This window comes from Pantherophis guttatus, chromosome 8 (assembly GCF_059756535.1).
Source record: "Pantherophis guttatus breed Tessera chromosome 8, ASM5975653v1, whole genome shotgun sequence".
Taxonomy (NCBI): domain Eukaryota; kingdom Metazoa; phylum Chordata; class Lepidosauria; order Squamata; family Colubridae; genus Pantherophis; species Pantherophis guttatus.
Genome location: NC_142070.1, coordinates 70,102,807 through 70,121,747, shown reverse-complemented (window position 1 = coordinate 70,121,747; position 18,941 = coordinate 70,102,807). Strand labels below are relative to the sequence as shown.

General features: G+C 41.2%; 1 protein-coding gene across 4 annotated transcripts in view; it reads left to right on the top strand.

The window, feature by feature from the left end:
* CRACD (capping protein inhibiting regulator of actin dynamics) overlaps window positions 1–18,941 on the top strand; it is a 174,142-nt gene that overhangs the window by 113,746 nt on the left and 41,455 nt on the right. For all 4 annotated transcript variants that reach the window (XM_087874926.1, XM_087874924.1, XM_087874925.1 and 1 more), the window contains 2 exons: window positions 8,031–8,199; window positions 13,482–13,617. In XM_087874926.1, the coding sequence (XP_087731052.1) occupies window positions 8,031–8,199; window positions 13,482–13,617 (305 nt within the window). The remainder of the gene's footprint in view (window positions 1–8,030; window positions 8,200–13,481; window positions 13,618–18,941) is intronic.

Below are 18,941 nucleotides of genomic sequence, written 5' to 3'. Positions count from 1 at the left end.
CCCCTTACAGACCTCTTAGGAATGGGGTGAGGTCAACAGTAGACAGTTTTGGGGGTTTGGGGAAGAAACCACAATCAGGTAGTGCATTCCAGGCATTGACCACTCTGTTGCTGAAGTTGTATTTTCTGCAGTCGAGTTTGGAGCGGTTTACCTTGAGTTTGTATCTATTATGTGCTTGTGTATTATTGCGGTTGAAGCTGAAGTAGTCATTGACAGGTAGGACGTTGTAGCGGATAATTTTGTGTTCTACGCTTAGGCGGCATAATTCTAGGTCAGTGATGGCTAACCTTTTTGCCATCGCGTGCCAAAAGCGGGGTGAGCCGGGGGGCTCGCGCACGTGTGCCCACACCCATAATTCTATGCACCCCACACACCCCCACGTGTGTGCGCACGACCCCCCTGCTCTCCCCGCTTGTGGCATGTGATGTCCCAGTGGGCCTGGTAGGCCCGTTTTTCACCCTCCCCAGGCTCCAGATGCTTTCTAGGAGCCTTGAGAAGGTGATAACAGCCTTCCCTACTCCCCAGAGACCCTCCGGAGGCCGGAAACGGCCTGTTTCCTGACTTCCGGTGGGCCCAGAAGGCCCGAAAATCAGTTGGCCAGCGCGTGCATGCGTGCCGGAGCTGAACTCGCATGCTTACCAATATGACTCCACATGCCATCTGTGGCACGCGTGCCATAGGTTTGCCATCACACTTCTAGGTTGTCCAAGCCTAAAATTTCAAGCCTGGTGGCATAAGGTCTTTCGTTGCGGACAGAGGAGCGGAGGACTCTCCTCGTGAAATACCTCTGATTCCCAACTGGTATATCTTCAAGGGCGCTTTCTCCTAGTTGACTATGTCCATCTGGTCAGATGGAATGGAGAGGATTTTAGATCTGCTAGTAAACCCTATGCGGGAAGCTCAGTTTGAGTTCTCTCTCCAGATGCCACCTGCTTCTGGATCAACTACCTCACTTATTCAGATCACCCCTGCTTATTCTTCCGAAAGACCATGAAAACCTGGCTATTTGGGGGAAAAAAACATTTGAAGATTTTGCTGCCAAAATGGGGACACGTCAGGACCTTACGTTCCTGATGTTTATGTTTGCATTTTATGTTGTTTATTAGCCACCTGGAATCTTTGGAAATGGAGTCACATAAAAGCTAACCTACTAACTAACTAGGTCAATTAGCATTCAAAGTAAAAGTCAGCTACTTGTGCATCTTAAAGATTGCTTTTATCTACTTGCTTTAAAAATGATTGTCTTTGCACCGTGAAGTATACAGGTCAGTCCTTAAGCGAGGGCTACATGTATACTTCATGAGCTGTTTTTCAGAAGGGCTTTTATGTTTATTTCAGGGTTTTTTTTAATGCCTACATTTAGGTATGGAAGGATTGAAACATTCATTTTTATATGTTCTGCCTACATTTCTCTTCTCTTCTCCCTTTTGACAACACCAGAGTTAAAAATCTGCATTAAAGATAGAACAGAAACAAGTACTGGGGAAATTACAGTGGGTGAAACATGGTTTTTAATTGAAAATGTAAGATCTTTGAACATGCCAGGCTAAAAGAAAAAAAGGATTCCTTTTCTCCCAGAACATGTTGAAATAGTTCTTCCAGCCAGCATTAATAAAAGTATAAAGGTAAAGATAAAGGTAAAGGTTCCCCTCGCACATATGTGCTAGTCATTCCCGACTCTAGGGGGCGGTGCTCATCTCCGTTTCAAAACCGAAGTGCCAGCGCTGTCCGAAGACGTCTCCATGGTCATGTGGCCGGCATGACTAAACGCCAAAGGCGCACGGAACGCTGTTACCTTCCCACCAAAGGTGGTCCCTATTTTTCTACTTGCATTTTTAACGTGCTTTCGAACTGCTAGGTTGGCAGAAGCTGGGACAAGTAACGGGAGCTCACCCTGTTACGTGGCACGAGGGATTCGAACCGCTGAACTGCCGACCTTTCGATCGACAAGCTCAGCGTCTTAGCTACTGAGCCACTGCATCCCTTCTAATAAAAGCATATTCTGTATTAATTAATATGGAAAAGATATTAGAACAAGATTCATAATTGTATAAATAAGGTCCATGTTGCAATATGGAATTACCTTTGTCAAGCCCTAGCAAACTCATATTGGCTAAGCTATACAAAGGCCTGGCAATTTATCCGTGCTGTTTTGAATTTGCAGTAATTACTTATGGCATCCCATTTTGCAATAGCTCAACAAAGCCAAAGTTAAGCTTCAGCTTTTCTTCACTTAGCTCTAAAAGGGGAAGCATATTATATAAATTTCTGGTTAATTGGTTTTAAATCTCAGCAAGTTATCTTGTTTTCCATTAGGCTGGCATATACTGTGTCTATTGATCTTACTCTTATCAAAACAAAGTGCAGATGCTTTAACGTGATTTTCCACAGTAATATGAAGATCCACAAAGATGGAAAGATTAATAGCTGGCATACATTTTGATCGCGCAGTAGACAACCCTAAGGTATTTTATAAGCTGTTCCTACAAAATTCGCCTCCATAGCTGTCACCTAGCATCATCCAGGACATTAATCTGCGATTACTACATTTTTTGATGGTGTAGTCTACTGTTACCTCTTGTGATACTTGTAGAAAAATACCCAGCCCAGTTTTTTCCGGGGACAATGTGTTTGTGATGCTGTTAAGTAGTTTTAAGTTGTGCTCGTAGTTGTTTTGAGGAAGCACTTTTTTGGGTAGCAACAAACTCTACTAGTTGTGAGAAGTTAGCCTTGTACCATTTAGAGCAGAGGTGGGAAACGATGGCCCCTGTATGACTGGTGGACTTCAGCTCCCAGAATTCCTGAGTCAGCCATGCTGGCTCAAGAATTCTGGGAGTTGAAGTCCACCAGTCATACAGGGGCCATCATTCCCAGTTCTGATTTAGAGCATTCCTTCCCATTTTACTTGGTGAGGTTTTTCATTTCTGGCCTTAGCAGCACTACTGTTCCCAAAATTAATGCATAAGAAGGCTCTGCCAGTACCATATGTCCTTTATTATAAGTGGTTTATTTTAGAAAGCTGCCCTTTAGCTTTATTTATTTTTCAAAAACAAAACAACCCCACCCCTTGTCCTTTATTTTGGTCATTTAACATTAATCATACAAATGGTACCACTTAATGCAGTGCCTCATGAAAATATGAGGCTCTAGGAGCCTCTCTAGGAATTTCTGGAGGCTGGGGACAGGAAAAAACGTCACTTCCTGTCCCACCGGGAGTGGGGAAATGGGCCCTTTCAGCCTCTGTAGGGCCTCCAAGGGAGTGGGAAAGGCTGTTTTCGCCCTTCCCAGATACACAGAGAGGATCTGGAACCAGGTAAGAAAGAAAAACGGGCCTTCCCCACCCCGCCCCTAGGCTCTCCAGAGGCAGGAAACAGCCTGTTTCCCTACTTCTGGTGGGCCCAGAAGGCCCGAAAATCAGCTGGCCGGCACGCGCATGCACCCCAGAGCTGAGCTGGCGTGCCCACTAATATGGCTCTGTGTGCCACCTGTGGCATGCGTGCCATAGGTTCGCCATCACGGTCCTAGTGCTACTTCAAATAGGACTTTATAGATATTAACCAGAACTTTGAATTGGGCTTGGAAGCTTACTGGCAACCCTTGCAAAGATTTTTAGAAACATACTACCTTTTATATAACAGAATTTCTATTTGTTATGTTTGAGATCAAACTTGGTCCCAGATGGTCATGCACAATCTAGCTAACAACCTTGCTAATCATCAAATTATCAAGAAGGATGTGTGAACTAGTCTTCCTTCTGAGAGCTGCTCTCTCTCTGACCTCTTTTCCTGTCTAGCACACAAATAATTTGTAAAGTTAGTTTGAAAAGCTCTTTGATAGTGAGATACATCAAAAAGAGTCATACAGACAAGAGGCTGTAATTAGTCTTTATGTAGTTTGAAATGTTAACCTGGGATTGTATAAAAGCTTGAAGATTTATTGGAAAATACATTAGATACCTTAAGTCTTTTTTTTTTCTTGTCTTTTTAATTAAAATATTTTTAGAATAACATTTGCATATACATTTTAGACTTTAAAATAATAAGAAAGATATATGGTTGAAAAATGGTCAGAAATATAAGAGGGACAACTTCTAATGTGGTTTAAAAGGTTTTTGAAGGGAAATATTTTAAAATATAAACAAATTGTAGTAGGATTATATTTAAAATAAAACTATGAAAACTGGTAAACAAACTTAAATGAAGGGTAAACTTTGGCATTTACTAATTCTATATATTAACAGAAATACAATTGGTATCCTAAGATTTGTGCTTTTCTGAGTATTGTATAAAAGTTCACAGTTCAAATCCATAAATTATAAGGAAATTTATGAGGTGCATAAAATAAAATTCATTGCAATAGGCAAACATTTATGAAATGGATACAATAGAAAACTGCACAAAAAGGCATATCTCAAAGGAATGGAATAAAAAGGTTCTTTGAAGGAGAACACATAGTACATGCAGGCACATTTGAGATAGATTTTAAAAAGTAAAGACATAGAAATGGATTAAAATGAATTTAGTGCAGCGAAAAAAAGTAATTAAATCAAAATGGATGGATTTAGTTCATAAGAGGCCTCTTAACTTTTATCATTTCTGTCTGAAAATCAACAAAAATATTAAATTAACAAATCAGAGCTATTACAGTGACAATTCATTTATATAAATCCTGAAATTGTGTTTTCTAAATTGATCTCCTGTGAAAAATAAATTTACTAATGCTTTAACCCATGGAATGGAAATGTGCCTTTAGCTATTATATCATTAATTGGCTCAGCTTGTTTGAGTAATATAGTATTAGCAATATATGAAGTGCAATTTGTTTTGAAATTAGATGCTTCACTTGCAATTTAGTTTTAGTGAGGTAATTATGGGTTAGACAAAAAAGAAAAATGGTTTGCAATATCCCATTTCCAGCTTGAATTTCATTAAGGGTCTCCTTAAATGACAATGTATTTAACACCATTTGTGTTGTGGTATTTTTTTTAAAATTCAAATATATCCTAGTTTTATTTGCTTTGGCTTCAACCAGATCTTGAATATGTCCAATATTTTTCTGTTTTGCAGTTATAAAAACTAAAATATCATCTGTTAATGATATACTGTATGTTCATTTTAAGTGTAATTGTTCTTATGATTTGCTGTTTTTTTTTCTCTTTAGAGCTGAGTTTTTATTGGCCTTTGGGGTATAAAAATCATTTACCAAATTTACCACTATGATTTATTAAGGCAGGGGTCCTCAAACTTTGCAGCTTTAAGACTTGTGGACTTCAACTTCTGGGAGTTGAAGTCCACAAGTCTTAAAGCTGCAAAGTTTGAAGACCTCTGTATTAAGGTCTTTGGTATCCTAGCTGTAGTTAGCGAGATACTGTTGTACAGTATCTCCTATGTTTGCAGTTTATCAAAAATATCTTCCCTATGGCAAATAATGAACAAGGAGTTACAAGGGCAACTTGAACAATTGCCACTTGGTAAATAGTCATCTCTATCAATACTGGGAAACATGTCCGATGAAGTTCTGATTTTTTTTTTAACATTTTACAAGGTAATAAAGTGAATTAGAATGGATTAACCAGAATAATCACAGGACCCGTGCTTTTTTCATACAGAATCTCAAATGCAGCTATGTTTACAAATTGCCTCCTATTCTGTATTTGGCAGTCCAACTGTGAATGCAGTTTTTAAAGTAATGACGGCCATGATCAGTGATGGGATTCAGCCAGTTCGCGCCACTTCGGAAGAACCGGTTGTTAACTTTCTGAGCAGTTTGGCAAACTGGTTGTTGGAAGAAATATTTATTTATTTATTTATTTATTTATTTATTTATTTATTTATTTATTTATTTATTTATATTTGATTTATATGCCGTCCTTCTCCCGAAGGACTCAGGGCGGCTCACAAGAATAAGAAACAGAGAATACAAAAGTTGAAAGACAAATTAAAACAGAATATCCAATAAATAAGGTTAAACGTGGGAATTCCAATTTAAGATTTAAGAATTTAAAAATCTACAAAATCAGTTTAGAATCAACCCAGGCCCACAGGCTCTTAGGGCAGAGAACCGGTTGTTAAATTACTTGAATCCCACCACTGGCCATGATCCTATGTGGATCATGCCCATCGGGGGTTTTTTTGTCTTTTAATGACCCCGTAATCCCTTACATCGGGGTGGAGTTGGGGCAACTGAATGGAGCTGAGTGCTTACTAACCGGATGCCCTTCCTGTCACCAATGCAGAGGTGGTTTCAGCAGGTTCTGACCAGTTCTGGAGAACCGGTAGCGGAAATTTTGAGTAGTTCGGAAAACCGGTAGTAAAAAATTCTGACTGGCCCCGCCCCCATCTATTCTCTGCCTCCCAAGTCCCAGCTGATCGGGAGGAAATGGGGATTTTGCAGTAACCTTCCCCTGTATTGGGGAGGAAATGGAGATTATACAGTATCCTTCCCCTGCCACGCCCACCAAGCCACGCCCACAGAACCAGCAGTAAAAAATGTTGAAACCCACCACTGCACCAATGCAGAGTTCGTAGCTGATAATTACTCACTGAGCCCAGAGAGAGAAATATCTGCCACTACCTAGGATCGAACTCACAGCCTCCTGATTGTGAGGCGAGAGCTCCACTTCTAGGCCACTGCACCGCTATGCCCATCATTTATACAGTCAGTATAAGATTATATGGACCCTGGTCATTCCAGCTGGCCTTTCAGAGAGCGGAGAAAAGGATCACTGTTAGTTAAAATTCTTTGCCTACCCATGACATCACTTGTACCAACCAATGACTGAGAACTGAATATTTTAATTCACCATAAATACTTCAGTGCTATGCTGTGGCACGGACATAGTCCAGAGTGGTTGCTACGTGCTCATAAAGACAAGGCATAACATAAAAACAAGAATTACCATTTGCCATCAGTTCTCACTCTCTGCAGTTTAAATGCAATTTTCTTTCACTACATTATAAGACTAGCTTCTATCGTCCTTGCCATTCCTTTAGGAAGATGAGCAAAAGCCACGCCCAATGCCACCAAAATCTAAATACTAGCCTTTCCTCTTTCAGTTTTATACCAATGAAGCATTCTTGTTGTTGTCTACCATTTCTTTAAAGAAGTATCTTGATCATCTAAATACTACAGGATGAACATTTTTTAAATATATATTTATTATGTTTTATCAATGGGAATAAAATACAAAACAGGAAAAAAAACCAGAAAAAACATACATCCAAAAATAAGAACATATAGTACATTAAAAAAATATGTACAAAAAAGGAAAAAAAGGGGGAAAAAATGATCCAAACATCTAACATTAAACATAAACAAAGCCACTCCGGCTGGATGCTGAATTTTTTTTAAAAAAAAGTCCTGATAAATTATCCTCCCTTTACGAATAGTTATAAAATTTCTCATCCTTATGTTAGGGTTCTTTATGTCCAGAGTTGACATAACTTATTTTTACAAGAAAAATATATAAACAGATATTTCGGATGAGGAGTTCTCACTCTCTATCTAATAATCAAACCGACCCAATATCTACTATTTATAAAAAGTGAAGGAAAAAACTACAACACTGTAGCATGCACATTTTTTATGAATTTTGTTCTGTTTTTGCAAGATAGGGTTTTCAACTGCAATAGACAGATGTGTTTTTATTGTCTAAATCAGAGGCCTTCAAACTTGGCAGTTTTAAGACTTGTGGACTTCAACTCCCGCTGGCTGGAGAATTCTGGGAGTTTATTTACTTATTTATTTATTTATTTATTTATTTATTAAATTTATATACCGCCCTATTCCTAAGGGACTCAGGGCGGTGAACAGCGAACGATAAAAATACATGTAATACAAACGTTATTGAAGTCCACAAGTCTTAAAACTGCCAAGTTTGGGAACTCCTGGTCTAAATATTCCCATAGATTTGCAACTGGTTTGGACTTCCATCTTTTTGAGTGGCTTCTTAACTAAGTTTTTGTTTCCCGGAATGTTTGCGGATGAAATGATGATGAGCCTTTATGTATAATTTGCCTTGTTATCTGCAGATAAGAAAAAGGGCAGTAAGTTTCAGCCCTTCAAGAAGTTGTTTGGAAGGAGAAAAAAACGGGAGACAACGCCAGATCGTGAGACCACCAAGTTGAAGGCAAGCAGTTCCTTTGGAAATGTCTGTAACGGAGCGCTGTCTTCTGATGAAGAGACCAACAGTGGCTTGAGGTAATGAAATTTTGGCATGCTGCCATTGCTGAATCTAATCCATTGCCTTGAGGCTAAGCCAGGAGAAGTGAGTCTATGGAAATTCTCAGTCATTTAGGTCAATGTTGTCCCAAAGGTGCTTTTTCACAAGGCAGGTGGACTTTGTTTTTCCTTGAAGAAGGTTCACTTCTCATCCAAGAATCTTCCAGGACCAGGAGAGGTGTAGTAGTTAAAGTTCTGAAAATCTCATTTGAATGAAATCTAACCTTTGGTGTTTATTTTATTATTTATTTATTTCATTTAATTTAATTTGTATACCGCCTTTCTCCCAAAAGGGACTCAGGGCGGTGAACAGCCAAAATTAAAATACATACAATACAAAAGTTACAATAATTAAAAGAGATTAAATCAATCGGCCTCCCAATTTAAAATCCCAAGTCTATAAAAATTTAAAAATCCCATTAAAAACCATTTAGGCTAGGCCGGCTTGCTGGAAGAAATAAGTCTTCAGGGCCTTACGGAAGGTCGGGAGGTCCAGGATCAGTCGTATTCCAGGAGGTAGCTCATTCCACAGGGCGGGTGCCTCCACAGAGAAGGCTCTCCCCCTGGGGGCCGCCAGCCAACATTCCTTGAGCAACGGCACCCTGAGGAGGCCCTCTCTGTGAGAGCGTATTGGCCAGTGGGAGGTTATCGGTAGCAGCAGGCGGTCTCGTAGGTACCCTGGCCCTAAGCCATGGAGTGCTTTAAAGGTGAGAACCAACACCTTAAAGCGCACCCGGAAGACCAACGGGAGCCAGTGCAGCTCGCGCAGGAGAGATGTTACATGGGAGCGGTTTATTAAGATATAATAGAAAAACCGACTTGTAAGGGACCTTGGAGTCCAGCCCCCTGCTTAGGCAGGAAACCTTACACCACTGCAGACAAATGGTTATTCAACATCTTAAAAATTTCCAGTGTTGGAGCATTCACAACTTCTGGAGGCAAGTTGTTCCACTGATTAATTGGTCTAACTGTCTGGAAATTTCTCCTTAGTTCTAAGTTGCTTCTCTCCTTGATTAGTTTCCGCCCATTGCTTCTTGTCCTGCCTTCAGGTGCTTTGGAGAATAGCTTGACTCCCTCTTCTTTGTGGCAGCCCCTGAGAGATTGGAACACTGCTATCATGTCTCCCTAGTCCTTCTTTTCATTAAACTAGACATACTCTTTCTTGCAACCATTCTTCATATGTTTTAGCCTCCAGTCCCCTAATCATCTTTGTTGCTCTTCTCTGCACTCTTCCTAGAGTCTCCACATCTTTTTTACATCATGGCGACCAAAACTGAATGCAGAATTCCATGTGTGGCCTTACTTACCAAGGCATTATAAAGTGGTATTAACACGTCACGTGATCTTGATTTTATCCCTCTGTTTATGCAGCCTAGAACTAATACAGAAGTGGTGTGTTGTGGAGACATTTCTAATACGCATATATAATATAATTACTTCAACACACTTCTTGTGAAGGAACTGATTCTATAATTTGTTCACCAAAGGAAATAATTTCAAGATGACAGTTTCAGTATCTTCATCTATCAGACTGTGCCATGCTCAGGACATAATAAAACCCAAGGCAGCCTGTAATGCCATAAGTACAGCATTGTCTGAGGTGAGACAACTGTGGCTTGAAGATAATTGGCCTTCTTCTTGTTATCGGAAATTACAGTTGAGGCTCGTCACTGAAAGTTGTGCCTATTTCAAGGGTATCTGTATTTCCTGTTGATTAGCATTAGAGGACATTCCCCTTTCTCAACATGTGTAATAACAGCCATCATACATTATTTCAGACATTCAGCTGATAGCCATCCTATAATGAAGGGTCAGATAATAAGAAAAAGTAATCTATATAACTAAAAATGTAAATGTTTGTTTGTTCAAAATCTTAATTCTCCGAAAGTTCTTCACCGATTGCTTTGAAATTTTGACACAACGGTGCATTCGAATACGCGCGTATTTTTATATATCTGTATTATATAGATGTCACACCTGTGACAGGTAAAAACATGCTTTTTTAAAAAACAGCGCCATCAGTTGGACATAAAAGCAACACACGCTATACTAAATATTTTACGATTCTCTCTGTAGCTCAGGTCACGCCTACTTTGCCTCCGTCCCATCAGTCTTTTCACTCGGTCGATTGGATTCAGACCTCAGTTGCCTTTCTCTATGTTTCTTTTTGGACTTTAACGTCGCAGCACCACAATGGCAGGCGCGAGCTGGGTCTTTTCCCCTCAGTGCTGCTGCTGCCAAACCCACAAGCAAAATGGCGGGAAATGTCAACTGCCGCAAAGCGTCCTCCCGACTAACGGAGTATGCCATACCTTTGGCAGGGACCCCGATGCTGCCTGTGGTGCGGAGAGCTGCGAATGTGAAGGCGGTTATACCGGCAAGCCGGGAAACCAGCTCTTACACCTGCGGCAAAATATCCTCGGAGGCGTCCGAAGACAAACCTCCGGATGGCTGCTGGATTCACAATATTTGTCGGCGGCCACCGTCCCGGAGCCCCAGGAACACAAACTCACTGACGCCAGCCCGGCCAGAGGCCTCTGCCAATCCCACAACACGCAGCTCTCCCAATACAAGCACCAAATAGGTAAAAGTCCAAGAAAGCAATTGATTAAGTGACGTTAAAGTCCAAAAAGAAACGTAGAGAAAGGCAACTCAGGTCTGAATCCAATCGACCGAGTGAAAAGACTGGTGGGACGGAGGCAAAGTAGGCATGACCTGAGTTACAGAGGGAAATTATTGGCACTCGGTCAAAAAATATTGTATACCCCAAGACTGAGCCATGGCAATGCGTGGCCGGGTACAGCTAGTAAGATAATAAGAGAAAGATATAGAAGCATAATCAGAATAATAGAATCACAGAGTTGGAAGGGACCTTGGAGGTCTTCTAGTCCAACCCCGGCTCATACAGAAAACCCTATACCATTTCAGACAAATGGTTGTTCCAATCTCTTCTTAAAAACTTGTTGGCGCTTCCACAACTTCTGGAGGCAAATTGCTCCACTGTTTAATTGTTCTAACTGTCAGGCAATTTCTCCTTGGTTCTAGGTTGCTTCTGTCCCTGATTAGTTTCCATCCGTTGCTTCTTGTCCTGCCTTCAGGTGCTTTGGAGAATAGGTTGACCCCCTCTTCTTTGTGGCAGCCTCCTAAATATTGGAACAGTCAGGGTATCTGAGTCCTGTAATCTCAGAAAGGATATGCTCATGTGTTGATTCTCCTGATGTCAGTCACATCTCCCGTTGGTAAGAAAATGCTATAATTATAGCATTACCTACTATATCACTTCAAGTAAATTTGTATGGTGGAACTGTTTACGCAGACCACTTACTGTAGTTACTGCAAGTTGTAGTAGTATAGAGGCAGTTATTTAATAAAATGTAGAAATACCAACCGAAGGACTAAAAAAAAAATCTGATTTAGGAGATACAATTCTATCTTAAATTTCTAATAACGTTCTACTGTTAATTTGTCCTTGGATGCGATCATCGCTGTGGTCTAAGGAGTACCTCACGTGTATCCTGGCAACAGTTGTCATAGCATTACCATGCCATTTAAGGGCCATTGAGCACATAGCGGGAGCTTGCTCCAAGCATATCTGTTTGTTCAAACTTGCTTTTTCTTTTCTGATGGTTCCTCTATGATATGACAGAATACCAATAATCGCAACAGATTCTTATTTTTGAATGGCAATCTTCAGAAGAACATCAATATCGAGGCAGGCAGACTCAAGGGAGTTTTGTAAGCAGGGCCACCCATAGCATTATTCATCTTTTACATTTTCTCATTTCTATTTGTGCGTGCTTCAATATGGGAGTGGGAGGCAGATTCCTGCACTCTAAAAATAGGTGATAACAACTTGATCTTTTTGGAATGATCATGTTCTTAGAATTGTGCAAAGCACAGTAGGACCACAGCACAGTTATATTGCCATATTTGGAATCGTGTTTCTAATGTAGAATTCAGAACAGAGCCGGAAGGGACCTTGGAGGTCTTCTAGTCCAACCCCCTGCTTAGGCAGGAAACCCTACACCACTTCAGACAAATGGTTATCCAACATCTTCTTAAAAACTTCCAGTGTTGGAGCATTCACAACTTCTGGAGGCAAGTTGTTCCACTGATTAATTGTTCTAACTGTGAGGAAATTTCTCCTTAGTTCTAAGCTGCTTCTCTCCTTGATTAGTTTCCACCCATTGCTTCTTGTCCTGCCCTCAGGTGCTTTGGAGAATAGCTTGACTCCCACTTCTTTGTGGCAGCCCCTGAGATATTGGAGCACTGCTATCATGTCTCCCCCTAGTCCTTCTTTTCATTAAGCTAGACCAGGGGTCTGCAATCTTAAACACTCAAAAGAGTCATTTGGACCCATTTCCAACAGAAAAGAAAACACCGGGAGCCACAAAACCCTTCCTTTGCCTATTTATTGAGCGGCCACAAAACTAGCATATGTAGTTGAATTAAACGTTCTGTTTTCTTCTCTTGGATTTATCCATGGTTGACCTACCGGGGGTTGAAAAACTCAATAAATGGCATACCGGTGGTTGTCGCACATTGGCGGTTGCGATACATATTTTGAGTGACAGGGAGTCGTAGCAGAGGGGTGAAAGAGCCACATTCAGCTCCAGAGCCACAGGTTGCTGACCCCTGAACTAGACATACCCAGTTCCTGCAACCGTTCTTCATATGTTTTAGCCTCCAGTCCCCTAATCATCTTTGAATAACCTGGTTTTACAGAGCTGTTCCTTTTCATATTCACTGGATGTTCTTGTGGCAAATGTTTAAGCCAAAGATGCTCGGTCTTTTTCAAGCCAAGAACCATATTTGTCTTTTAAGCCGCACGTGGACAGCTGCGGTTGCAAGCATGAAAGTGACAGCAACAAAGAAATGGGCAGGGACAAGGCAAAATTAAAATGGGTTTGAACATAATCGGTTTTAAATACAATTTAAATTGAATGAAATTCATGGCATACGGTCATCAGAATTGGTCCTCGTGTACCAGGACATTTTCCTTTCATAATGCAAATTATAATTTGGCAGCAACTTGTATAGGAGCTCTGGAATTATGTACAGATGCATACCCATTATTTAAGCGGTGAAAGTAAAGTATAATAAATCCATTCCTCTGCGGGGGAAATGTATTACATATTCAAAGACATTGAAAAATGGCCTGGTAGTAGGGGGAAAAAAAGAGAAAGAAAATCCAGCAGAAGCCCATTGTGTTGATAATTTAGGGCATACTTAAAATCCTATGTATCCAAATTGTCTTTCAGGTCTCCCAGTTATAGCATGGGAACACGGGCCTTTTCCCATGAGAGTATTTTTATGCCTGATGGGCGAGCAGAGAGCGAAGAGTCGATTCAAGCAATGTCACAAGATAATCTCGTTGGCAAAGTCAAAACTCTTCAGGTAACAGTGAGCAAACTTTGGGCTTCCATTGTAAGAGTTTGAATTCTTCTGGTATCTGATTACATCATATACATCATATATGTAATTACATCTATATCAGTGATGGGTTCTAACGGCTTTACTACCGGTTCTCTTCGTGCACGTGCTTTGCATGTGATCGCCGTGCGCATGTTCGCTTCGCTCGCATGCACGCCAAACTTGCGCTCCACGCAAGCACGTTAGGAATATGCCCAGCCGAGGTGCGGAAATTCACTTTTCCGTGCCTATCAGCTGGGCTAAAAATAAAGAAATATAAGGTAGGAATAACGCGGGGGCAGGCGGGAGGGCCCAACTCCCAGACAAAGAGAACCAGTTTGGTGACATCATAATATCACCGCTACCAGTTCGGCCGAACCGGGAGGAACCCACCACTGATCTATATGATCATAGAGTCATAATAAAGACTCTAGAGCAGGGCTCTCCCAACATTCCCCAGCATGGCTGGCTGGGGAATTCTGGGAACTGAAGTCCACAACTCTTAAAATTGCCCAGTTTGGAGACCCGTGCTCTAGAGGTCAGTTGGAAAGGAAGGGAATGAAACCATATCCACACTGTGTCCTACCAACAGAAGGGAATATTTGTAGCCCAGGGTTGAAATGTGAGGTCTGTGGTGTTCTCTGAGCTTGGTTGTATGGTTGTATGCTCTTCGTCTTTTAGCACTTTCTGTTCTTTCTTCATGTGGTTCGACTCTAAGCCAGTTTTTTAAAAGCCTGTCTGGACAGAGACACTTGACCACACACCTCACAAAGTATTAATTCCAAATAGCGTGGCTACCATGTCTTGCCTAAGAAAGTTTCCCCTCCGCTATGCCTTTCCATTCCAGAAAAGAGCCTTGGTAGTACAGTGGTCTAAGGCACCCTGTTATTAAGCTGGTTATTAAGACCCGCTGCCTTCAATTACTGCAGGTTCGAATCTCGCCAAGGCTCAAGGTTGACTCAGCCTTCCATCCTTTCTAAGGTAGGTAAATTGAGGACCCAGTTGTGGGGGCAATAAGCTGACTTTGTATAAATATGCAAAAGCATGAAGGCTATTGCTGAGCACATTGTAAGCCGCCCTGAGTCTCCGGAGAAGGGTGGCATATAAATCAAATTAAAAAAAAAAAAAAAAAGCAAGAGCCAATTGCTTTCTTTTTTGTGGGTAGAGCTTTCTGTGTATTTGTGGTTGTGTATGGGTTTTTTAACGTCTTTTATTGTATATTGTTCATATTGTCTTTGTTGTAAGCCGCCCAGAGTCCTCGGAGAGTTGGGCGGCATAGAAATACGAACAATAAATAAATAAATAAATAATAAATAAATAAATAAATAAATAAATAAATAAATAAATGTGTGGGTATACATACTTACCTACAATGCACACACATATTTTTTATTGCACACATCCAGTCTGTCAAACCTGCCCACACTGAAACCTCTAAATACAAATGATCAGTGGTAAAATTGTCCGCGGTTTGCAACCGGTTCGCTATCTGCGCATGCACACTGCGCACCAAACACACCGTTTGTTGGTTTTGCTGCTGTTGTTTACTTCCAGGAATGGGCTCCTGGGGGTTCGGCAGGGTTCGGGCAATCCTCTAGTCAAGGATCACTGGGGTTCGGCGAACACCCAAATGCCACTCCTGGCTGGCCATGCTCACCCCGCCCCTCCCAGGAGTCTCCACGCGGCCTGTTCATCTTTCCAGGAACTCTGAGGCTCTGTTTGGGGACTTCTTTTCTGAAGCTTCGTTTCTGATGTATTTTTCAGCCTCTGAAACCTCCGTTTGAGAAGCTGGGTGGCGCTACATTCGGAGTATAAGACGCACCCAGATTTTCACCCTCTTTCTTGGGGGAAAAAGGTGCGTCTTATACTCCAAAAAATACGGTACTTAGGAGGCGAGGGCTTGCAGCACAAGGAATCAACAGCCAATGACTTAATAGCCAGCCAGCAACACCCCAATCTACATCTAAAAAGCCACATACAACAGGCACAATATAAATACCAACTCAGAATAGCCCAAATCACACACACTGCTAGGGAGACGTTTCCTGAGGATGGGCTCCAGAACAAGAACGAAAAGACAAAACCTCTGGTTCCGGTGACCGACCCAGATTGGATCCTGCAGAATATGTACTCTCCCTACATAGTTCATCAAGAATACATACCTTATATATGGATGTGGAATTTCTGAGGGAATATGAATGAGTGGAGGAAGGAGAAAGGCAAACTAAGAACAACACAAAGTAAATCCAGGGGTGGGATTCTATTGGTTCGGACCGGTTCGGACTAACCGGTTCACTCTGACGATCAGTTGGGCCCACCCACCCATTCCTGCGCTTTACTGACCTATATCTTCTCAGCTGATTCGCGCGGCAGAGTGGATTGCCGCACCTCAGCTGTGTTACTCCCAGCAGTAATCCAGAAGGTAAGTGTTTGTAAAACTGTGCACTGTGTGCGCGTCAAATTCATGTATGCACAGAGCGTGACTGTGCACACAAAGTGCACAATCATCAAACCAGTTGTTAAACCGGCAGGATCCCACCACTGAGAAAATCATATAATCTCAGTCCTCCACAATGGTGCTGCTCGGTAGACAGAAATGTAGTTGAAGAGCGAGTAGGCAGATTTAAGAAGTAAATAATGAAATAATGAAAACAAATAACATGTCTCACCAAGTCTGTATAGTTTCTGGGTATGTGCTAGATATACGGTGCCCATCCCTTGAGAGAAGAGAGGGGAGGGGAGGAGAGGAGAGAAGAGGACTGGATGGGAGAAATCATTCTTGCAAGTGATTTGAAATAGTTGGTTGAGAAGGTTTTTATAATTAGGCCACCTCAAGATAGAGACAGTTATCTTCTCTATATAAATAAAAATGTAAATGTTCGTTTGTTCAAAATCTTAAATCTCCGAAAGTTCTTCACCGATTGCTTTGAAATTTTGCATTCGAATACGCGTGTATTTTTATATACCTATATTATATAGATGTCACACCTGTGACAGGTAAAAACATGCTTTTTTGAAAAACAGCACTATCTGTTGGACGTAAAAGCAACACACGCTAAACGCAGAGCCCACCAGTCTTTTCACTCGGTCGATTGGATTCAGACCTTAGCCAGGTCTTTTCCCCTCAGCGCTACCGCCACCAAACCCATAAGCAAAATGGCGGGAAATGTCAACTGCTGCGAAGCCCGGCCGGAGGCCTCCGCCACTCCCACGACGCGCAGCTCTCCCAATACAAGCACCAAATAGATAAATGTCCAAGAAAGCAATTGATTAAGCGACGTTAAAGTCCAAAAAGAAACATAGAGAAAGGCAACTCAGGTCTGAATCCAATCGACTGAGTGAAAAGACTGGTGGGACGGAGGCAAAGTAGGCGTGACCTGAGCTACAGAGGGAAATTATTGCCACTCGGTCAAAAAATATTGTATACCCACAAGACTGAGCCACGGCAATGGGTGGCCGGGTACAGCTAATACCAATATATTGATCATATATTTAGCCCAGCTGCCCTAGAGGTGGAAGTCTTGCCTCACAATCAGGAGATTGTAAGTTTGATCCTAGGTAGAGGCAGATTTAGGATCTCTTGCTTTGGCAGGGGGTTGGACTAGATGACCTGCAAAGTTCCTTCCAACTCTGTTAATCTGTTAGTAGAACAGAACAGAACGGAACGACAGAGTTGATAGGGACTTTGGAGATCTTCTAGTCCAGAGATTGAAAAGAAATTTCATCCTCAGAATACTCTCCATTTTTCAAGTCCCTCCTGTAATTTTGCACTTCAGTACCTTAAGAAAAAAATAAATATGACTTTTTGAGGGGAATAAATCTGCCAGCCATATGGAAGTTTGCTCTGGCTGAGTAAACTCCTAATTTTCCCCCTGCTGACAGAAACATTTCTTCCCGTTGCTGTCCAGAGGGTTTCTAAATGGTTCTCTCCTTTTCAATCGTAAGTTTCAGTAAGCAAAACATATGGCTGCTATAGGACTAAGAGACGATCGAGGATTTAAATCTTCATTAGATCAGATTTGAATAATTAACCACTAAATGAAGCAAAGAAAAACAAGTTTCAATAATACGCTTGAAAGACGCATCGTGCTATGATAGTGCATGAAGGGCATGTGAATGGAAAACAGAAAGCATGTGTGTCAGTCTGGATTATTTGAGGTATTTATATACTGTAATGACATTGGGGGAATTTATAGGTATTTTATTATTTATTTATTTATTTAATTTATTTATTTATTAGTTTGATTTATATGCCGCCCTTCTCCGGAGACTCAGGGTGGCTTACAATGCATTAAGCAATAGCCTTCATACTTTTGTATATACCTGCTTAGTAGGGCTTTCGGGGGCCCCCAAGCGGTGTTCTTTTTTATACAAAGTCAGCTTATTGCCCCCACAAACCGGGTCCTCATTTTACCTACCTTGAAAGGATGGAAGGCTGCGCCACCAGGCTCAGCAGACTAAAGAGAAATTTTAATTTATTCATGATTTTAAAAAGTTATACGCCACCAGCTTTCTTAAGAGTTCTGCTCGGCTCTGGTAATTTATAAAAATGTCTGCCTAAACTGGCAGCATTTGAGAAGGTAAATATTTAACAGAAGCATATTCAGGTACAACAGTTCATTTAGTGACCGTCCAAAGTTACAACCGCACTGAAAAAAGTGATTTATGATCGTTTTTCACATTTATTACCATTGCGGCATTCCCATAGTCACATGATCAAAATTCAGACGCTTGGCAACTGACTCATATTTATGACCGTTCCAGATGTCCCAGGGTCATGTGATCACCTTTTGCGACCTTCTGACAAGCAAAGTCAATGAGGAATCTGGATTCACTTAACAATGGTGTTGCTAATTGAACAACTGCAGTGATTCACTTAACAAATGTGGCAAAAAAAGTTGTAAAAGGGGGCCAAACTCACTTAACAAATTTCTCGCTTAGCAGCAAAAACTGGGCTCAGTTGTGGTCGTAAATCGAGAACTACCTGTAATATAGTTACAATATGATCTATATCAAATCACAAAAATACAGGAGTTCAGTTCCTGGTATAGGGTTTGATATAAGAAGGAAAAGAAATAAGCTAAATTTACCCTCCATTCTTTAGAACTATTCCTACTGTTCTGTCCTTGCAGACCATCCATTCTCATTAGATGTTTATAGGGAGACCTCATAGAAGTCAAGATGGCAAGTTGAAGGAGTGCAAACTCTTGATGCCATTGAGCTTTATGCACCAATTCTACATTGCTTTTTCTCCTTTAAAGTTTTCTTTTTTTAAGGGTTTCGTTCTGCTTTTTCGAGGGTCAACTCCA